Consider the following 19,580-nt stretch of genomic DNA (forward strand, 5'->3'; position numbering starts at 1 on the left):
AGAATAGCTTTTCAACGGAGCAATGTGGCTGCAGTAATAAAGGTACCTTTCTAGATGGCGATAAGTTGAGTGAGCTCTTTTACGTTTGTGATTTTAATTTTTAACTTTTCAAATTGTGATACCAAATTAGGGTTGCCATTTTTCAAAATTCAAAAAGAGGACATTTTGTAAGAAAAAAGAGGACATTTTGTAAGAAAAAAGAGGACCCTTTTTGATTCGAAAAAGAGGACGAAAAGAGGACAAATATGAGTCTTAACTCTTTTATTATTTTATTTTATCTGTTTAATGATCAACAAACAGGCGAAAGCCCAATAATATGTCAATCAGCAAATTACAAAAATGGAAAACTTTAGGAAAAATCATAAACCAAAAGCATAGCAAAACGTTAACAATGTCAACAGCCATCACTATAATCAAAATCAAAAAGCGAAATGATCCTTGACTAGGCTCTTAAATACAGAAAACCTGTCATCCATTAAGTTTAATCGTGAGAAATATACGTCGTGGTGCTCTTGCAGGCGATAAATAGGACAATTTCTCTGTACATTAGTCTTGAATTTTGGAAGGTAAAACAAAGTATTTTGCCGTGTGGATGTAGAACGTCGATCAAACTTAAGATGATGATAAAGTTGAGAATCGATACGATGATGGATCAGTTTGAACAGAGTGAGTTCGTCATTTTCCAACCGTCGTGACTCCAACGAGTGTAACTTCAGAAACTTTAGCCTTTTGTCGTATGATTGTTTCTCCATGTTGAATTTGTAGAAAAACATCCTTGAGAATTTCCTCTGAACACGTTCAATTTGATCGATTGCATTGAGATAGAACGGACTCCAGACCGACGAGCAATATTCCAACCTGTTTCGGACGAGAGAGTTGTAAAGAATCATCATGCTTGTTTGGTTAGAAAAAACAAAATTCCAACAGGATCTATAGATATTCACATTGTTAGTGAGAAAAGTTGAAACGTCCAGCATTGGAATTTTATTGGTTCGAGGCAAAGCCGAGGTCAAGTACGTACCACATGTAAACATGTTTGTAAATGGTATCATTCGAATGCCTCAATGTCATAGTTGGAAGATATTTTAAAAGAAACAATAAAAATAGCCCCGCAGCGAAATATTTTTTCGTAAAATTTGACCATGTCTCTTAAGATTTTCTAAAATGTAACAAATTTTTAGAAAAAAGAGGACAAAAGAGGACTTTTTATAGAAAAAGTGATGTTCTTAGAATTTTTACAAAAAAGAAGAGTTAGACGAAAAAAGAGGACATGTCCTCTTAAAAGAGGACGAATGGCAACCCTAACCAAATTCATGTATAAATGCTGAGCAATAAATTATTTCCTTGCAATAGTACGACCGCAGTGACTACCTAAATTTACCACATTATGCATCTCATTATAAAAGTCACTCTCCTTTGACGCAAGCTGATGACGCGCTAAAGGTCAACATATTCTTTCCACTCGTCATAACACAAAGTTCGTGGTTGAGGATTTATAGAGTTTTGCGTGTAGTATAAAGGTTGTATACGATGCTGAGTGATTTCTCTGGAATATAGGCAAGATCACAATATAGCCGTGGTTATTAGCCTGCTATAATGTACCTTTTATTAGAATGTTGAAGAGTGAGATCTCCGTAAGTTTCCATAATTGTGGATCGGGACATACAGTCAAGGTGTAAAATACTTTAAAAGTTCAAGGTTTTACCCTCGAGCTTCGTATAATATAGAAAATTAGCTAACACCAAAACATTCGTTGTGTCAAACCATATACGAAATGTTTGACTCAGACATTCTATCCGATTTATAGCAAATACCAAAATACCAAAATTGTTGTTTTCTGATAAAAATTTCGTTGGCTCATTGATGCGGTTTAAGTATTATAAACAAGACGATTGAATGTGGAGGAACTGATTAATTCTATTACTCACCTTATGCGCTCATTACATCTATTGTTTTGAGACAACACCGTTGCCGTTACTTTCAATTAGAAAATTGTCTGCTTATATTTAAATTTTTCCGTGATTTATAGCCTGCGAACATATTACAATCACATCGTGTAAATTGATATAATTTAAACAATAAAATTTAACAACAGGCGATACTAAATGCACAGGTGTTTATCTCAATTCACCGATACTGATATGATGGCGGAATTTTAACTGATTCAGCGAAATAAATAGGAAAATGTACACAATTTACGAATGGATATTGCGGTGCCCACGCGGCTTAGATTGATAATAGGTAGATAGAGATTGCTAAAATTGATAAGTACGTGAAACATTTTCTGGCATACTGTTGCTGTTTATGTAATTATATCTACTATTATGCAGTCGGAATTGATATGGTGGTGGCATAGCACAGTTATACAAGTGGAAATGTGTCTTATCAGTTCTCGGATTTACACTTTTCTTAACCCGTCAAAGACCGCAAGCATATTAACAGTTTTAATGTACAGTAGTGCGATCAAAGTAGTGCGTAAATGGATTTTCATGTATACTTTTGCGCACTATAGTACGCAAAAGTGACTTTTAGAAAAATGAAGATCCCACTACTGTACAGAAAATCTTGTTGCTAACTTATGCCAAAACTGGAATTTTGCGCATACGATGTGTTGTCAACCTCGGCTTCGCCTCGGATCGACACTTTTCACATTTATTGCGCAAAATTTCCATTTAGGCATATGTTAGCAAAACAGCTATAGTATCTGATCTGTTACATCTTTTAATAGAAGATTTTCAGAGATTTATTTCAGAAATCTTTTACTTCATTTGTTTTGAACACGGTTTTTGCTATATAAGACCTCATTTGTCGGAGCTTGTCGTTGATTATTGTTGTCGTTGTCGATAGCAGATGACAGCCGTCTGTAACAAATTATATGGTAAATCCGCGTTGGGTGAGTGATTGTTAAGAGTAGTCAACGCACAGTGCGTTGGAGTAGTTGTATGGCAGTATATCGGTGGGTCTATTCACAGCCGGCGAGAAGACAGCAATACTATTATCGGGTCTATTAGCTTCTTTTGATCGAAGTGTTTTCAAATAAACAAACAAACAAATCTTTTACTTTATTATTCGCTTTGCGAGATAGAGATAGGCAATTTTTTTGAGAGCGCTATGCAAATTTAGTAAATCGTTGGGTCTCTTCGAATTGATAGCTAAATTTACATGTATAGGTAATTTGTTCGGTTAGTACCCAGTCGAAGGACGACATTACACAGAGTTCTTACTTTATTTTTGTGATTGCTGTGTAGCAGCAAGTCTGTTGGTGACTGCCTGCAACAACATCACTTCATCACCCGATTTTAGATGTCCAACTCGTTGAGTCTGGCTTAGATTAGATTTTCGTTTACACTGGAGAAGCAGAAACACATATCATAGATTCTTTGTTGCCAACTCGTATCTAGATTCCTCTATAATCATGGAAATGATCCGGCTTTTCATAAGGAGCGACTAAGGTGCATTTAAAATTGGCAGATCCTTGTCGTAGAGTTCATAATACCCGAAGGGAGGAACCCTGAAGCGGACAATCACTAAGGATGTGCATGTTAGTCTGGGATGCTAAACAACAGGAATAGAGAGGGACTATTGACATATTTATTTATTGGAGATGATCGTTAAGCTTGTAGTGGAACGATAAGGGGCCATTCAAATAGTGCGCACGCAGTTTCCTAGGCCTTTTTGATACCCCCCTCCCCTCTGCACGCTTTCGCACGTTTTTCAAAACCCCTCCCCCCAAAAGTGCGCACGTTTTCGAAAAAAAATTGTATTCCAAAAATTGTCCGCTTTTCTGGTAACGGATCCAGAAATTCAATAGAATAAACTTTAATTAGTGTTTGCGTGATAGTGTGATCAATTTTAGTGTAACACCACACGAAAGTCTTTTTTGGCTATTGAAAATTGTATTTCCAAGGTCGAACTATACGTTTATATGTATCACTTCGTCGAAGGATTGATTCCAGCGCAATCCCCAACCAAATTTGTGTCAGGATGAGATCACTTGGATTGAACCAAATACCTTCTCTACTCTACACAATTTTGTATACGGATGAGGTCACTTGCGTTGACACAAACACCTTCTCTGCACAATTTGTATAAGGATTTTACTACAAAACTGTGTAGAGCAGGTGTTTAATTAAATGCAGATAACTTTTTCCATCCACAAAATTGTATAGAGAAGATATTTGGTTCCATCCAGATGACTTCATTCTTATACAAATTGTGTAGAGAAGGTGTTTGGAATCAATCCTTCGACGAAGTGACCCATATAAACGTATAGTTCGAACTTGGAAATACAATTTCCTTATGAAACGTGAGACCAAAGCCAATAGCCAAAGTAGAATAGCACTTACCTTTGTCTGTCTTGAACTAAAATATCGCATGTGTTAGTCATACTATGAACATAACACCGTATCTAAATTATGTTAAATAATGATTTTTTTTAGAGCGCTTGACTCAAGAAATTCACTCCTACTTGTACAGGAAATCTTTCATTTGCTGAAGAAGTAATTCCACATGCGTTTGGTTATTCTGATTGTTTTCTTGAGAATATACAATGACCGACTAGAGAGTTTCTTGAGCAAAGCGATAGTTCTAGTAGGTTTTTGGTACATTTCTAGTTTACAAGTTTCGGACCAAAGTGAGTGCGCACGCTTTTAGCTAACTCCCCCCTCCCCTGCGCACTTTTCTGCACGCTTTTAACAACCCCCCTCCCCCCTTAAGTGCGTGCGCACTATTTGAATGACCCCTAAGACAAAGGTAAGTGGGTCAAGATCTTGGGAGTAATTAACAGTCTTCCAAACAGGCAACCTAAAAAAGTGTCTTGGTACTACAGATTATATCAATCCACATTGTCGTCTTTTTATCTAGCAAGATTTTACTAAGGGGTCTAGTGAATAAACACCTATAGGTGTAGCAGCTAGAACGATTTCCATCAATAATTTTAACCTTTCAGATAAGGCAAGAGTATACTGCAATGTAATTATTATGTCTGTTACGTATTTTGTTAAAAAAATATTTGTCTTTTCACTGTATAAAACTACAATGGTTGGAGGCAGTGTCTATTTTTTGAAAAATAATTTGCAAAGTTGTTCATAGCAAATTTTGGGAAAACAGCAAATTTTGGGAAAATAGCAAATTTTGGGAAAATAGCAAATTTAGCAAATTAATTTACTAAAAATATGCCCTAGGTGGAGGTGAAGGTCATCACTTACTTTTCATCATTGCTGTCGATAAGAAAAATTACCAGGGACTGTTCACAAATGACGTCGTTAGGGTGTGTTCAAGAAAACGTGACAGTTCTAACACATTTGGGTCAATTTTGACTCTTTTGTGACGAGAGAGGAGAATGGACAGAGTGTCGAAAATTCCATAAAATAGCTCGAAAGGTTAACAAATGGCGAAGCAACCCAGACCGTTTAAAATTACAGACGGAAATACCAACTAATTTTCGAAGACTGTAAAGAATGAGGAAATTTTTGTTCATCAAAACGCACCATTTTATTACGCAAAAAATAACTGCTGTGAATTCACCACATCATAAATAACTTGTGACACCCAATCGAACACTTCAAAATAAAATTAAAAAAATCTTAAAACAAAAACCTGGGTAATATCATCATTTTATCGATCAGATCGTTAAGTTTAAAGCATCAGAGAATCTAATTCAAAATAAATTAAATTTTTTCAACAACAAAATTAAACTGAGGTACATACTAAGTAACCACTTAGTGTAGCTTACTGTGGAGTGAAAGAGACCTAATTCAATTTTTTTTGTTTGCACTTCTGTCAAGTATGACAATTTAACAAAAGAAATTTTGAATTAGGTATCTTCCGCTTTACTACGAGTAGCTACACGTAGTCATCATTAGGCATTAATATCATCGAAATGATAATATTCTCGTTACATCTGTCAATCAAAGCTCACGGTAACCCGTAGAAGGAACAAAATTTGCATATAACTAGACAACTAAAACACTACACTAAACTGCTATCGTCGATGTCACTATTAGCACCGCCGTCCCGTAGAAGATTCCGTCTATCTTCCGGCGTTTTAATAGTCTTCTCGACAATGTTCACCACCGGACTCCTTGAGTACAGGTAAATGGCAAACGAAACCACTGCAATGGCCAGCACTGTGTTGAGATGTATCGGAATTGCAAAAATGAAATAGCACAACACTGCCGTAAACAGCAATTCAAGTGCACTTGCGAACGTTTTCAGAATGGAGTTCATGTACTTGAGGAAAAAGCCTGGAAAGTAAAACGTTTATGAGTCGGTCGAAATCGGAGTTCAAAAATTAATGTATTGTCCAATGCTCGGAACGGGTTGAGTGACCGGAATCCGAAAATGATTTTCACTTGAATTACGATTTCAGGCTCGAGCTGAAACTGAATCGCGATCTGAACCTGAAATGGTTCACCCCAACCCGACCTGAAACTGAATTTTTAATTTGGGGTTTGAACCGAACTTCAAAAGTTTTCAGGTCAGATCAGTTCAGGTCCGGGATCCCGGGAAATCGAAAATTCAGTTTCAGATCGGGTTAAACCATTTCAGGTTCAGATCGTTTTAGGTCGACACTGAAATTGAAAATTCAGGTTCAGGTCATGAGTTCGAGTTAACCTTGGAAAATTTAGAAAATTTAGAAGCTTGAATGGTTTTCTTGACTCTTGACTTCGAGAAAATTCGCAAAAATTAGTCGAGAACCTTTCTCAAAAATAGAGAAGTGCCCTTGCTTCCAGAGCACTAATCGAATATCAACTACCACAAGTTTCTTACAAACACGGCTGATTCTAGTTCCACTTACTTGTTATGATTCCAATGGCTGCATTGTTGATCATTATCAAAATGACCTTTAATCGAAAGATCGACTGAAGAGACTCAAATCGAAAGGCACCGAAAAAATTCCCCTGCATCAGCAGCACAACAACGTTACACACTATCGAGTCTATGTACATGAAAACGTTTTGAACATAGATGTTCACATCAGATCCTTTGTCTTTCAGCAGATATTCGTTGTATACACCTGCCAGGCAGGAGCAAACGGTTTGGATGAGAATGAAAACGGCACTGATACTGAGATTCAGACCGCTGGTGTTTTTGATCGATTTGACATCGATGGTGTTTTCCGTTGAATTCGGGCTGGACTCGTCACCGAAATTTAATTGCTTTATCATGCAGCCGAGGGTGAGGATAATCAATGAGATCCATTGTCGTTTGCTCAGGTATTTTTTGAAAATAATCTGAAAATGGAAAATTTCGTCACATTACACTCTTTGGTTTTGGATGCCATATTTTTGTCATGCATGTATGACCTTTCTCGGAGATAACACATAAGGAACCGTCGTGTTCCGAAACGTCCCTATGTGCGTTAACTAAATCAATTTAGCGATATTAGCTGATGAGAGTTTTCGAACTTACTTTGTCCAAAGTCACTCAGCCACTCAAAATTCATTCGAACTCCCGTATCATGCTATTAGAGAACGTTAGCTAAACGGCCGCTAACGCTAATTTCCAACGCTAAATCCCCCGCTAACGCTAAAATCAACGGTAATGCCCCGTCAATAAATGGCACCATTGTGAATGCATACACATGGACGACGCAATTTTCGATTTATTTTCATTTATTATTTTTAAAGGTCATCCGGATCAATGTTTTATTGCTGCAATCCGTAGATCTAATTTGCAGGAAGGCAGCGACACTGTGTTGGAAAAAATCTATAAACTTTACAATGTGCTGTTCGACGACAAACATCCTCAATTACACAACAAACACGTGGTTAACCTGCAATTGAAACACATGAAATTAATTTTGTGATTATTGCTCCCACAATGTGATCGGATCAATATTTTATCAATGCAATTAGTAGATCTGGAAGCCAGCGGTATTAAGCTGGAAAAGTTTTATTCACTTTTGATTGCAATAAAACGTTTTACGAATCACATTTTCCAACTGCGTGTTCGGCGTGTGGAGGATACTATTTGTAACATTAAAAAGAGAATAAAAAACGTTTCCAGCTTAATACCGCTGGCTTCCTACAAGTCAGATCTACTTATTCCATTGATAAAATGTTAATCCGATCACATTGTGGGAGGAATAATCACAAAATTATGTCAGGTGTGTTTGGGACTCGGTGTGTTTGGGACTAAACCTGTCTTGCCCGTTTCTATTCTATATACTCATTGAAGAGTATAACCTGAAGTGAACCATAACTCGCCGATCCATGAAGCAATCGTCGTCTTCTCGTCTTTTCTACCTCTTAATACATTCATTCCTGAACCCAATACCACATCTGTATATAGAAATACAGTTAAAACAATGCTCTGATCTGATACATCTCGAAATGAGAATGGAATGGAAAAAACAAAAAGTCGTCCGAGTCTCGTTTATCCCTAGAGTACCCAGAGACACCGTTTTGTTCCGCTAAATTCAAAAACTTCGCAGTTCATCTTTACAATTCCAGTGAAATGTAAAGTGAAGACAAACACATTGGGGAACTCATCAGGGACGACTCGGTGTGGTTGTTGCCTGTCTTGCCCGTTTCTCTTCTATATACTCATTGAAGAGTATAACCCAGGGCCTACTTTAAGGAATTTAATTTCCAAAAATTTCGAAAATTTCACAAATTTCACAAAAATTCTTTAAATTTCTAAATTTGGTTTTCTGAAAGATGTCATTCCAAAGTAATCAGTTAAGCTTAAAGACATGAAAAACAACTAAAAAGGCAGTAAAAACAACATTTACGATGCAATCTGTTGTGTTTTTAGATAAAATGACGAAAAGTGATGGAAAAATTGGAGAATTTTTGGAAATTTAATTTCCTTAAAATAGGCCCTGGTATAACCTGAAGTGAATCATAACTCGCCAATATATGTGTTACACCGAGAAACACACCGACACCGAGACACACCGAAATTGTGTCGTCCATGTGTATGCATTCACAATGATACCATTTATTAACTGGGCATTACCGTTAATTTTAGCGTTAGCGGGGGATTTAGCGTTGGAAATTAGCGTTAGCGGCCGTTTAGCTAACGTTCTCTATTATCTAAATCGTTGTGGCTGTCTTTTCGAACATCTTCGAACAAGAAGAACTTGGGAACATCAGTGGAGCATATCTCGCTAGAGAGAGATCTAGGCAAGTAACAATTGGTAGAGAATGAATGAATAAAGAGAGACATCATTCGTGGTGTGTGAGTTGATTTTTCCATGAATTTTGCACATTATTCTTCTACGTACCTTAAATCTATTGAAAATCTGCTGCGCATTAATCTGTCTAATGGATGGAATCATCTGTTAACGATGGCAGACACTTCGAAATAAATGACAAGCTCAGCTCAATGAGGTCTTGAATCGCAAATATCATGTTTAAAACAAATGAAGTAAAAGATTTGAACTCAATCTTTTGAAAATACTTAGATCAAATGAAGTAATAGATCAACTAGTAAAGCTGATGCTGTATGTGAGAGAGTTATAGTTTTATAAGACGATGTCCACAGCTTCAAAGAACTTAACTTAAAGAAACTCAAATGATGAATTTAAGATCACGTTTGAAAATTATGGATGAACATTCTTAAACAATAGAATTGAGCTGAAAAATTTCAATAGACTGTTATGATCAGAGCGAGAAAACCGAAGACTAGTTATTATAACTTGGCTTGGGGTACTTGTCAAAGTATTTGCTTCTCTTTCAACGTGGTACGTTGAGAGCGAGAGAACAGAAGACCAGTTTATTTAAACTTGCCTTGGGGTACTTGTCAAAATATCTTCTTTTCTTTCATCATAACAGTCTATTGTCCGTTCTATTGTTGGTATGTTTTTCAATATGTCAAAAAATTTTAGGCACACTGTACTTTACAAACACAATTGATTAAAGGACTTTACTCAGCCTTAAGCACTCAACTAGGCATCCATATGAATGTGTCGTTCTCAAAATTTAATTTATCTTCACAAAAAGATAAATATTTCACCAGCATGCAAAACGTTAAGTTTTGACCTAAATTTCCATTCACACCATATTCTCATACTATCCCGGTTTCATGTTTCGCTGATAAAACCACCGAAACTAAAACAATTTTATCAAAAAACCGTCGCTTGTAAAGTCTCAAATGTGAGAAATATTTTCTCCACTCGATAAACATATCTCAAGTTTCACGAACATCAAACACTACACACGAAAACGGTATTTGGTGTGAAACACACACCCAATGCTTCGAATAAAAATTACCATTCAATCGACTCGTGATGTGATCTCATCATCAAGTATTATTTTCAATTGCGAGACTTTTAATTTGTCCGTGACCTTAGCATCGTATTAACAGTGGAAACACTATTTCGAATCATTTTTATGATAAAACTTTCTAAAATCGTTGGAGATAAATCTTCAAATTATTACCTGAAACAAAACGCCTGTGATGACGACACGGAATTGCAGCAATAGGTAATAGGTTGTTGCTGGAATTCGTTTTTCAACGCAAAAGATGTTTTTATTTGTCTGAATTAAATTGGTATTGTTGTTGAGTGACTTACGGTCAAACGATGATAAATTGATGAAGGCCAAATTGTTGTACAGGCAGTAGAGAAAAGCTGGCACGAAATAATATCCGAGAACGTTCCTACCTTGGTATATACTGGCAACCAATGTCCTTACAGTGTTCCTTATAACAAAAATATTTTCAAAAAATTATTTTTGGAGAAAACAGAGGGAAACAGAACTCGATATTCTTACTCAGCTTTCTCGTTAATGAATAGACAAGTGGAAATAATCAATTTCAAAACTTCGGTCATTAACACCGCTAGCACGGTATTGTAGTTATATCCACTATCAGATTCTTGCGAGGCAGTTACGAGTATTCCTTTGGGAGGGGATTCAAATAGGTGGGAAATTAGAATATTATTCGAAAGACCAGAAATTCTTCCGTAAATATTTACCTTGACTGATGAACAGTGACATGTATCCGATGAAAATTAAAATGCTTTTCGTTGTCGGAAATAATTCCGACCATACAATATTTGTATGAGCCATTTTTTTGTGGCACTTGCGCTATCACTTTAAATATTTATGGAATCGACAGAGTCATAACTATAGAATGTGGTTGATTGACGGACAAATTTTTCACTGTTACACCAAATTTAAAAACCTTTAGGTTGAAATACTGGCACAGCGAATTGCACAAATTCTCGTCCGATAAGAATTTCCGTTTTTTGTTTACATCAAATTCAGTTACAACAACAGAAAACACTTTGTTCAACCATCGTTAGACGACGATTGGATACACATTTTGATTCGTCTCATTTGTGCGGTTTTGGTTGTCAGCTGAGTCGTGTTTTATTGTTACATTGAAAACTAATGTCCCCCGTAAAATTCCATAAAATCGTTTTGAGAAATCAACTTCTTCACACTAGCACTCTCAGACACACTTTTGTTGACAGATGGCTTTTTCTTGGAATTTATACCATGCCGACTATACGTGGCTCCTTCAGAATTTTTATTCAGGTACACTTGAATTGAAACAGGTCAACCCGATACGAGTTAAACGAGTTACACTCAAGTGGTCTCGGGATCACCTGTCAAAAATGTATAAATTAAAAATTGAATTGAGAGCAAGGCTCAGTTTAAATGTACATGCTGTTTCTCTCATTTTGACGTGTGACCCCGTGATGCGTTGAAGTAAATCGAGAGAGAGAGAGAGAGAGAGACCAGTTTTGTGGGTTTATATCACTTTCGGTCAGTTTCCGCTGGAGGTGTAGCTGTCAAATAGAACAAAACAAAATTGAAATTAACAACAAGTCTGTTCCAACTGTAAACACGAACTTTGACAACCCAAACAACGACAATTTCATCCACAGCAACGTCGCTTACGTGATATTTCATACAAATCGAGCAAACGTCGCCGACGCGATTTACACAGAAATATTATTGAGGTTATGGTTCTGTGGATGAAATTTGACAATTCATATGGCCTTGGAACAAACCTATAAAAGGTTTACAACAACAAGTTTGACAGATACACCTCCAGCAAGATTTAACTGGTCACTTTACCTGTCTCATGCTTTTATTTTGCTCTTTAAACAGACTATAGTGTGTTAAAAGAGAGTAGAAATTTTGACATATAACCCATCGGGCTCAGTTAAATTAGCTGGTCTGTTCCCTTGTCTTTACGCTCTTTTAAAACTGTATTAGCGAATCGTTCGGCCTTTGACTATGAACAATGAATTCTCTCATCAAACATTCTTGTCCCCATTTAATACTGTGAGACTGAGTCTTAGAGTCAGATATTCAGGCTAGTTGATAGAAGTAACAATATTCTCAGCCACACAGAGCTAGCTGAGGAGAGTTATGCTCTAACCGTCATAAAAAGACATTTTTCAAATAAAAATTTTTCGGTTCATGCATATCTCTTCAGAGCTATTGTATTTATGAGTAAATCCTTAAGGATAAGCTCTGACCGCTGAACTGTTACACTTCATTCGATCAAGTGCAGTTAGACAATTTCTTTGTCTATTTACACAATTGGTCAGTGAAACTTTGTGTATCCTACGGAATGACTTCACTTCACCTAACGACATCTAGTATCGAGCACCACCATTATAGATTTAAAAGTGCTAATTAGAAACACTTTCTGTTGGGAGTAATGACCATGCAAAACATTTGGTTTGATTTTTAACCTTGTGTAAATGATGGTCGCATGAATCTGCTACTTCTATTGTTCAAACTAGTTTTCAGAGTCTTCACTAAATCTTTTACTTCATAAGTTTAAACGCACATTCGGATGGTAAGGATATAAGGGGTACCATCTAGATATCATTGCTTATTATTAGCCTCGTTGTCGATAACAAATGATAAGAAAGGTGAGACATTACATCTCGCTGGCGAGACGAATTGAGGTCCAATTTAATGCGTCTGAGTCTATAAAAACATGTTTGCCTTCTAGAGAAGCGACAAAACCAATCAAAATTCAATTCGATGAGAGCAAATCTTGTTTTTGGATTTATTTTTTAATTATAAAATCAGTTGGCATTCAACGAAAAATACTTCGATTGAACTGCCGCAATTGAAGGAAACGAAAATCACTTAAAAACGATGGTATCAAGCATGGCTCCCAAACACTGGACGATATTGTTCTGCATCAGCGTGTCCACCTTCTCTTCCAAATGCCGTTTCGGATCTTGTTTGCCCACATTTTTGATTGCCAGTTGTTCGGGTGTCATTTTCTCTTCATCCTCCAGTGCCTAGTGGATTTGGCGATACATTGTTAGTACAAATTCGTAAAGAGATCACCAAGCGGCGCACACTCACCTTATTGTAATTTTTGGCCAAATCCAACATTTCAGCGACCGTACTCTCATTGATGGTGCAATGTTCATTGTAGTTGGCCAGCGTAAGGCCATCCATCCACGATTTTTTGTGCAGATTCAATAGCATCTTTTGCTCGAGTTCGTTTTTCCGATAGTTAATGCTAATCGAATAGTAATGCCGATTCAGTCCATGTATCAACGCTTGAACAGACGGTTTCTGTAGATGACCTAAATTCGATGTAGTCTGTCGCGGCTCTTGACCCAAAACTAACATATTCGGATTGATCAGCCGGAAAGCGTCGATGACCACTTTTCCTTTCACCGATTGAATCGGATCGACGACAACAGCTACAGCTCGTTCGCTAAGCGCTTCGAAGGACTGCTGCGTGTTTATGTCGACACCGGACAACCAACAACCGAAACCCGGATGTGAATGATACCAACCGACAACCATCTCCGGACGACCGGTCTGCTTCAACATATCCAACATCTTTGCCTGAAAGACGGGATCGACAGCCTCGACGGATACACCAGTACCAGTTTGTGGCATCGCGAATACATCGATTACTTGTACGGTGTAGTCATCGACGAATTCACCTGGAATGCGAGGAGAGGATGAATGAAGCAAATTTCAAATGATTTTGATTGACAAAAAAGTTTACCCAACATGAGACCCATGACTTCCATTGGTACGCCTGCTCGACCATGTTTTAACATTTTGAGTAGAGCTAATGATGAGATGTAAACTTGTTCAGCCGTATCCACAACTGGGGCATCTGCGGTCAGTGGTGGTACTTGCGAAAGGCCTGCATTTTAACAAGACAAAGAAAACGAGAAATTCAGCACTTTACGTTCCTCGAAAAGTCATCTGAGTAATGATTTCCATTGCGTTAAACAAATACACTCACCCGGCACTCCGCTACCCAATCTTAATAGACGATCCATTTTAAATTTTCTTTCTTCTTTTCAACGAATCCGGACAATTTATGCACTTTGTGATCTGTGTTTGGAATATTCTCAATCGAATTTTTTCTTTATTTCACGTTTAAAGCAATAGCTTTTGTGTTAAAAACTCGCTCGTCCAGCATTCACACAAAGTGACAGATGAAATATGCAAGTCAACAATTTCGGCTAAATTCACGGATAGACATTGTCCCAGCAAACTTTCTTGTTCGGCGTATTTTTATCGGTTTTATTTTCGAACGAATGCAATCGACTACGTGGAAAAGTGGAGCGAAAATTTGAAAACACTTTCTTCGTAATCGAAATAGTTTTTAGGTAAAGCCCATAGCACTGCTTCCAGCACGAACACTCGTTTTTCCCACGTCGAAAAGCCTGCAAATTTTCAGATATGTATGCGTGTACGGTTGAATGTGTTGTGTGCTTTTATCCACACAAAAAACAATGACTCCCATCTTTACGAGAAAATGCAAAACCTATTTTGATTGCATAAGCCTCCGAATTTTTCTTGTGTTAATGCTAGAAACAGAGCTGTGGTAAGTCTCAAATGTATGGAGAAAATTAGTAGTTCGTCATTGTTAGGTCCTACTCTCAAAGATGTTCTCTTAGAGTGAAAGTGAAATTGTTATGGATTGTATGTAATCAACAGGGCCTATATAAACCAACAGATTTGAAAAGTGATGAAGAATCTGGCGATGAAGCTTCGAAGGATGACAGTGATGATAGTGAAGGTAATTAAAAACTTTGCATTCACCCAACGCACTTCAAGCAAAAGTGCTTCGAGTGACAGCTGCCAAATAGACTAGTATTTTGCATGAAAAATGTTTCCACATTTTTTTACAGTGCCAAAGTTTGTTTGATACACTGTCACGTTTCAGTACTCTATTTAGAGTACCACTCATGATTGAAGTGCGTTGATTTAACATCAATTGATCGTAAAAAATATTTTTGTTTTGTAATTATTCTGGATGTTGTATTGCTTCGGACACACCGATCGTTAGACTAATTTTTGAAATTGAAGAGTGCAAAGTATGAGAAATCAAATTGAAATTTGGAAATAAAATTTTTGTTGTACGCGCCCTAATGAGATTCGAACCCGAGACCTCTTGCGTATGAAGCAAGCGGTCAACGATCTGAACCACCGGGCGCGTACAACAAAAATTTTATTTCCAAATTTCAATTTGATTTCTCATACTTTGCACTCTTCAATTTCAAAAATTTTTGTTTTGTTTCTTAGAACTAGGACTTAGAACTTAGAACTAGAAAAAATTGCGTCACAAAGTGGTAGATGATTCGGCTTTTTCCGGTTTTCCTCTGTTTCAGGACGAATTTTTCCCTATTTTAACAATTTTCTTAACAGTACTTTCCTCAACATCTGCCACTTGTGACGCAATTTTTTTTGTTGATTTTTTTTCTAGAATTTTTTCGGTAAAATTTTGTTTTTCATATGGCTCAATATGAAAACGTCATTGCACAAATTACGGATCATAGCATCGTCAGTTGTGCTACGAATTTCTTTCCATTTTACATGCACAAATCAAGATTCATTTTTGGCTTGAACAAATCACTATTCGCTAGTAGCTTGTATGATAGTTTGAGGAGTTTGTCCCTACTAAATTGATGGGCAAATTAGTGCAAAAATTTTACCAGTTTCCAGTTACCAGTTTCTCGACGAAATATACTAAAATTGCGTTACATTTAAGCACGTACTCAAATAACATGATATTAGTTCAGTGAAAGTTGTTTTTTCTATCAGAAAATAGTTATTTATGATATCGAATGCAAAGTACTTGATTAGACTCTAAATGTGTAATTATGACACGAGGCCAAAGCATGTCCAAAATTCTTTATTCAATAGAAACTTAAAGCATATTCAAACATTTTATCATCGTCGTATACGTTTCCCGGTTCACACGGTCGCTTAACTTCGTTGCTATATTCTCGAATCCATTTGTTTGCAACCCATTTGCTGCCCAATAGGACTGGACAGGCAGAATGCCTTGTTTTAAAATCACACGATCCACTCGGTGTCATGTTATACCAAAATATCGCTGCTCCTTTGCGCGGTGCTACGTACAATTTAAGATAGGTGAAAACAGTGCCGCCGCCTTTCTCCACATCTGATAACTAAAATGCGATAAGATCAATGTCTTCAACTATTGATTTTAACACATACATATATACAATACATAGCCTTGTCGTTAAGCCAAAACACCGTATGGCATTTGTTCCTTCGCTTTAAAGTTTTAAGGAGCTTTCGCAAGTTTAAAGTTTCTTTTGAATTCCATTGAAAATATTCCACGCTTCCGAAAGAATCTCAGAGCTTTCGAAAGCTCTCCAAAGCACACAAACAATACTATACGGTGATTTACCTTCACACAGCAGTACTCAAGACTTACATAGAAAAGGACTGTTGCGATTCTGTTTCCACCATAAGTGTGAAACGGAGTATCAAATTTCATAACGCAATCCCAGTGACCATCGTAATGTCCACCAATACCGTAATTTTGTGTTTGTAACGGTTCAGCAGTTTCCATTGATAAGCCAGTCATATCCTGAACGCTCAAAAATCTCTCAGATGTGAAAAATTAAAAAAAAATCTGAGTAAATTACCTCGACTCTTTGACTTAGCGTACGGAAGACTTCGTGATCTTGTTGATAGTGCCATGATATTTGTGCTACTCTGCGATTTGTTACCGCACCATCCTGAGTAGCCATGCCACGACTTAACTGGTGTTTCGACGATTCCTTAAGAACCGCAAGTTCTTCGTCGGATAAAATATCGACGAACAAAACTACGTAAGGATCCAGATGCACTTCTTCGACTTTAAAACGAGCAAGTGTCGAAAATGGATTAGTTGACACGTAGCGACAGCGAAGCTTAGAAATTTCATGAGCAGTTCTGGAAACATTTCCCCGACATATTTGACTGTTAAGAATGCGATCTTTCAAGACGGAGAAGGTGCCATCGTGAGTAAACTTATCGGAAAATAAATCGTTGACGATGATGTTGTTCGAACCGAATTTCTTTCGTGCAGCATGTAACGAGTCACTTAGGCGTGAGTAAGACTTATCGCCATCATCCAAAGGAAATTTGAGTTTTAGAACTTCTAACATTTCAAATGCCTTCGCATAATTTCGTACAGTTTTATAGGTTGAAATCAAGCGCCGTATCAAGGTGTCATCACTAACCTCACCGTTCACATCATGTCCCTGTTGTAGCTTCTCATAAGCTAATTGCAAGTATTCCAATGCAAAGTAGTTGTAATCTTGTCCTTCAATCATCGTAGCCTTTTCACCGATAACAAATAAATCATGAACAGACAGCGGTGACCTTGTTTCGTCACCGTCAATGATTCCATTTGCGAAATCAATTGTTTTAAGTTTGTAGAAAAATTGAAGTCTTAACACTCCTTCGACGGCCCCCAGTAAGTCTCCATCATTAGCTCGGTACTTTTTAATTTTCGACCGGAATTCTTTGAATACTCCTGGAGAACGGGATTCGATAAGTTTTACATCTTCAATGCTACGTTTAATTATCAAGAATGCATTAAGCGGATTGGTAATGTAACGCGATACATCGGCTTCGGCTATAGTGTGCTCATCTCGCCATGCTTTAAGCTTTCTGTAAAATTTTAGTTTGTTGCCAATGATTGATACACTTAAGCCTAGTACACACACATTAAGTGAAACGGATTTCTTTTAAGCAAATGTCCGATTCGTATACAATTCCAAATGTGTGTGTGAGGCTTGTCAAATTACCATAACCTGTCAACGTAATCATCTTGGATTTTTTCAGCAAACTTTTCCAATTGTTTTATTATCAAATTCTCATTATGAAATTGATCTTCCAGCGCCTCGATAGCAGAAAATATTTCACAATTTACCAATCTGACGCAAAACAAAAGTAAAAAATAAAATTTACACATTTCAATCGAGAGTGATTTTGTATCCGACTTAAACACGTATAAAGGACAAACTCAAAACCAGTGTTTCACAAGTTCCACGTTATAATAAAATACAAGTGCTTGATATACCACATAGAGCTATTTATCAATAAAGTTTTCACTGACTCGGTTTTATCAGTACAATATGCTGATCTGGTCGTTGAGAGATGAGATAACATGTAATCTAGTGCAACATGAAAGTAACTCGGTTTATAACTTCATTTCGATTTCAAGTTCATGGTTCATTTGATGATATTCTGAGAGTGATCTCAGCACTTCGCCTTCGTACGTTTTGGGCAGCCCACTCACCTCTAAACTGTTATGTGAAATTCAACTTTCGCACGTGTCATACATAATACATTGGATGCTGCTACCTAAGAGTGATGAACCCTTTGTAAATTTTTAGCCTACATTTGGGCGGAAAACATTCGTTTTTTGATTTCTTTGAACCAAATCCTTTTTTTTTAAATCAAAGCCATTAAGAGTCATATCGCGAATTCTTCGAACAATCTGTATGGAGGATAAATTCAACGTATCCGGATTTTTGAAGAGTATGGTATCGAATCCTTGCTTCATTACGAGTTCAACAAGGCACATCTCGCCTCTCGCGGAAAAAGAGGTAGGGCAATTTCTAAAATGTCACTTAGTACTCCAAAGAAATTTCGACCGGTTTGTCATTTTTTTACCTTAAATTTAATTTACAGAGGGTCTTGATACCTCATCTTTTAAATGAAGATTTTCCCGACTTTACTTCTAACAAGAAATGTGATTTTTCTTTACTTTTATGAAGCAGCAGAGTTTGTGGTTGGTTGGATGCGTGCGATAAGGTCGTCAGACCTTGGGCTACATTATGGAAAATTATTTAAAATTTAAAATGTAATGGCTAATCGTTACAGTAATGCTTTCGACTTGTGACCCATTATCAATATATCGTTACAAAAGCTTTCCTAATATTTCATGCAGATTATGAAAGGCTCTATTCATAAATCACATTTAAAGATCTACAATTTTTAATGGAAGACAAAACAGTTGAAGATTTCTTAGTAAACTTAAAGGATATACTTCGGTAAGGCTTGTTTTCCACTTACAAAAAACACTTTGCTTAGCTAAGCCACGGCTATTTTCTATTGTATAAAGTGTAAAGAGCTTAAAGAGAGAAAACGGAGTGCTTTTTTCGTAACTGAAAATTAAGACTAACCACTCTCTCTCATTATCCATGTGACGCATGTCCGCAAACACCGCAAAAATGATAAAATACCCGCAACAATGAAAATAAAATAATAATTCGATACGTAAATGTGAGAATTGTGCACTGAATTTCAAAGAATTATAATTAGGCAACCCACCGGATCCTATTTATGTACTCTTATCATCAAATAAAC

The 19,580-nt window shown here is 36.9% G+C and overlaps 3 protein-coding genes across 4 annotated transcripts; all 3 read right to left on the reverse strand.

Annotated features, from left to right (window-relative positions):
- Positions 1-5,468: 5,468 nt before the first annotated feature.
- Positions 5,469-11,458, reverse strand: LOC119078756 (UDP-galactose transporter senju). Its single transcript, XM_037186461.1, has 6 exons — positions 10,925-11,458; positions 10,722-10,848; positions 10,523-10,650; positions 10,389-10,447; positions 6,800-7,235; positions 5,469-6,245 (listed from the first exon to the last, which is right to left on the reverse strand). Exons 1-6 carry the CDS (start codon positions 11,016-11,018, stop codon positions 5,971-5,973), a joined length of 1,119 nt encoding a protein of 372 aa, XP_037042356.1. The 5' UTR covers positions 11,019-11,458; the 3' UTR covers positions 5,469-5,970.
- Positions 11,459-12,955: 1,497 nt separating this feature from the next.
- LOC119078763 (26S proteasome non-ATPase regulatory subunit 14) lies at positions 12,956-14,450 on the reverse strand. Its single transcript, XM_037186471.1, has 4 exons — positions 14,200-14,450; positions 13,954-14,097; positions 13,293-13,888; positions 12,956-13,225 (listed from the first exon to the last, which is right to left on the reverse strand). Exons 1-4 carry the CDS (start codon positions 14,234-14,236, stop codon positions 13,064-13,066), a joined length of 939 nt encoding a protein of 312 aa, XP_037042366.1. The 5' UTR covers positions 14,237-14,450; the 3' UTR covers positions 12,956-13,063.
- A 1,642-nt stretch (positions 14,451-16,092) lies between these two features.
- LOC119078740 (prolyl 4-hydroxylase subunit alpha-1-like) lies at positions 16,093-18,277 on the reverse strand. 2 transcript variants are annotated; one of them, XM_037186435.1, is made up of 4 exons: positions 18,020-18,277; positions 16,865-17,876; positions 16,651-16,806; positions 16,093-16,378 (listed from the first exon to the last, which is right to left on the reverse strand). In XM_037186435.1, the coding sequence occupies exons 1-4, from the start codon at positions 18,178-18,180 to the stop codon at positions 16,103-16,105; spliced, it is 1,605 nt and encodes a 534-aa protein (XP_037042330.1). In that variant the 5' UTR covers positions 18,181-18,277; the 3' UTR covers positions 16,093-16,102. The 2 variants fall into 2 exon arrangements, with proteins under 2 accessions (XP_037042330.1, XP_037042331.1); XM_037186436.1 differs by having other exon boundaries at positions 16,865-17,919; positions 18,014-18,173.
- Positions 18,278-19,580: the final 1,303 nt, after the last annotated feature.

The sequence above is a fragment of the Bradysia coprophila genome, unplaced genomic scaffold, assembly GCF_014529535.1.
Source record: "Bradysia coprophila strain Holo2 unplaced genomic scaffold, BU_Bcop_v1 contig_297, whole genome shotgun sequence".
NCBI classification, from domain to species: domain Eukaryota; kingdom Metazoa; phylum Arthropoda; class Insecta; order Diptera; family Sciaridae; genus Bradysia; species Bradysia coprophila.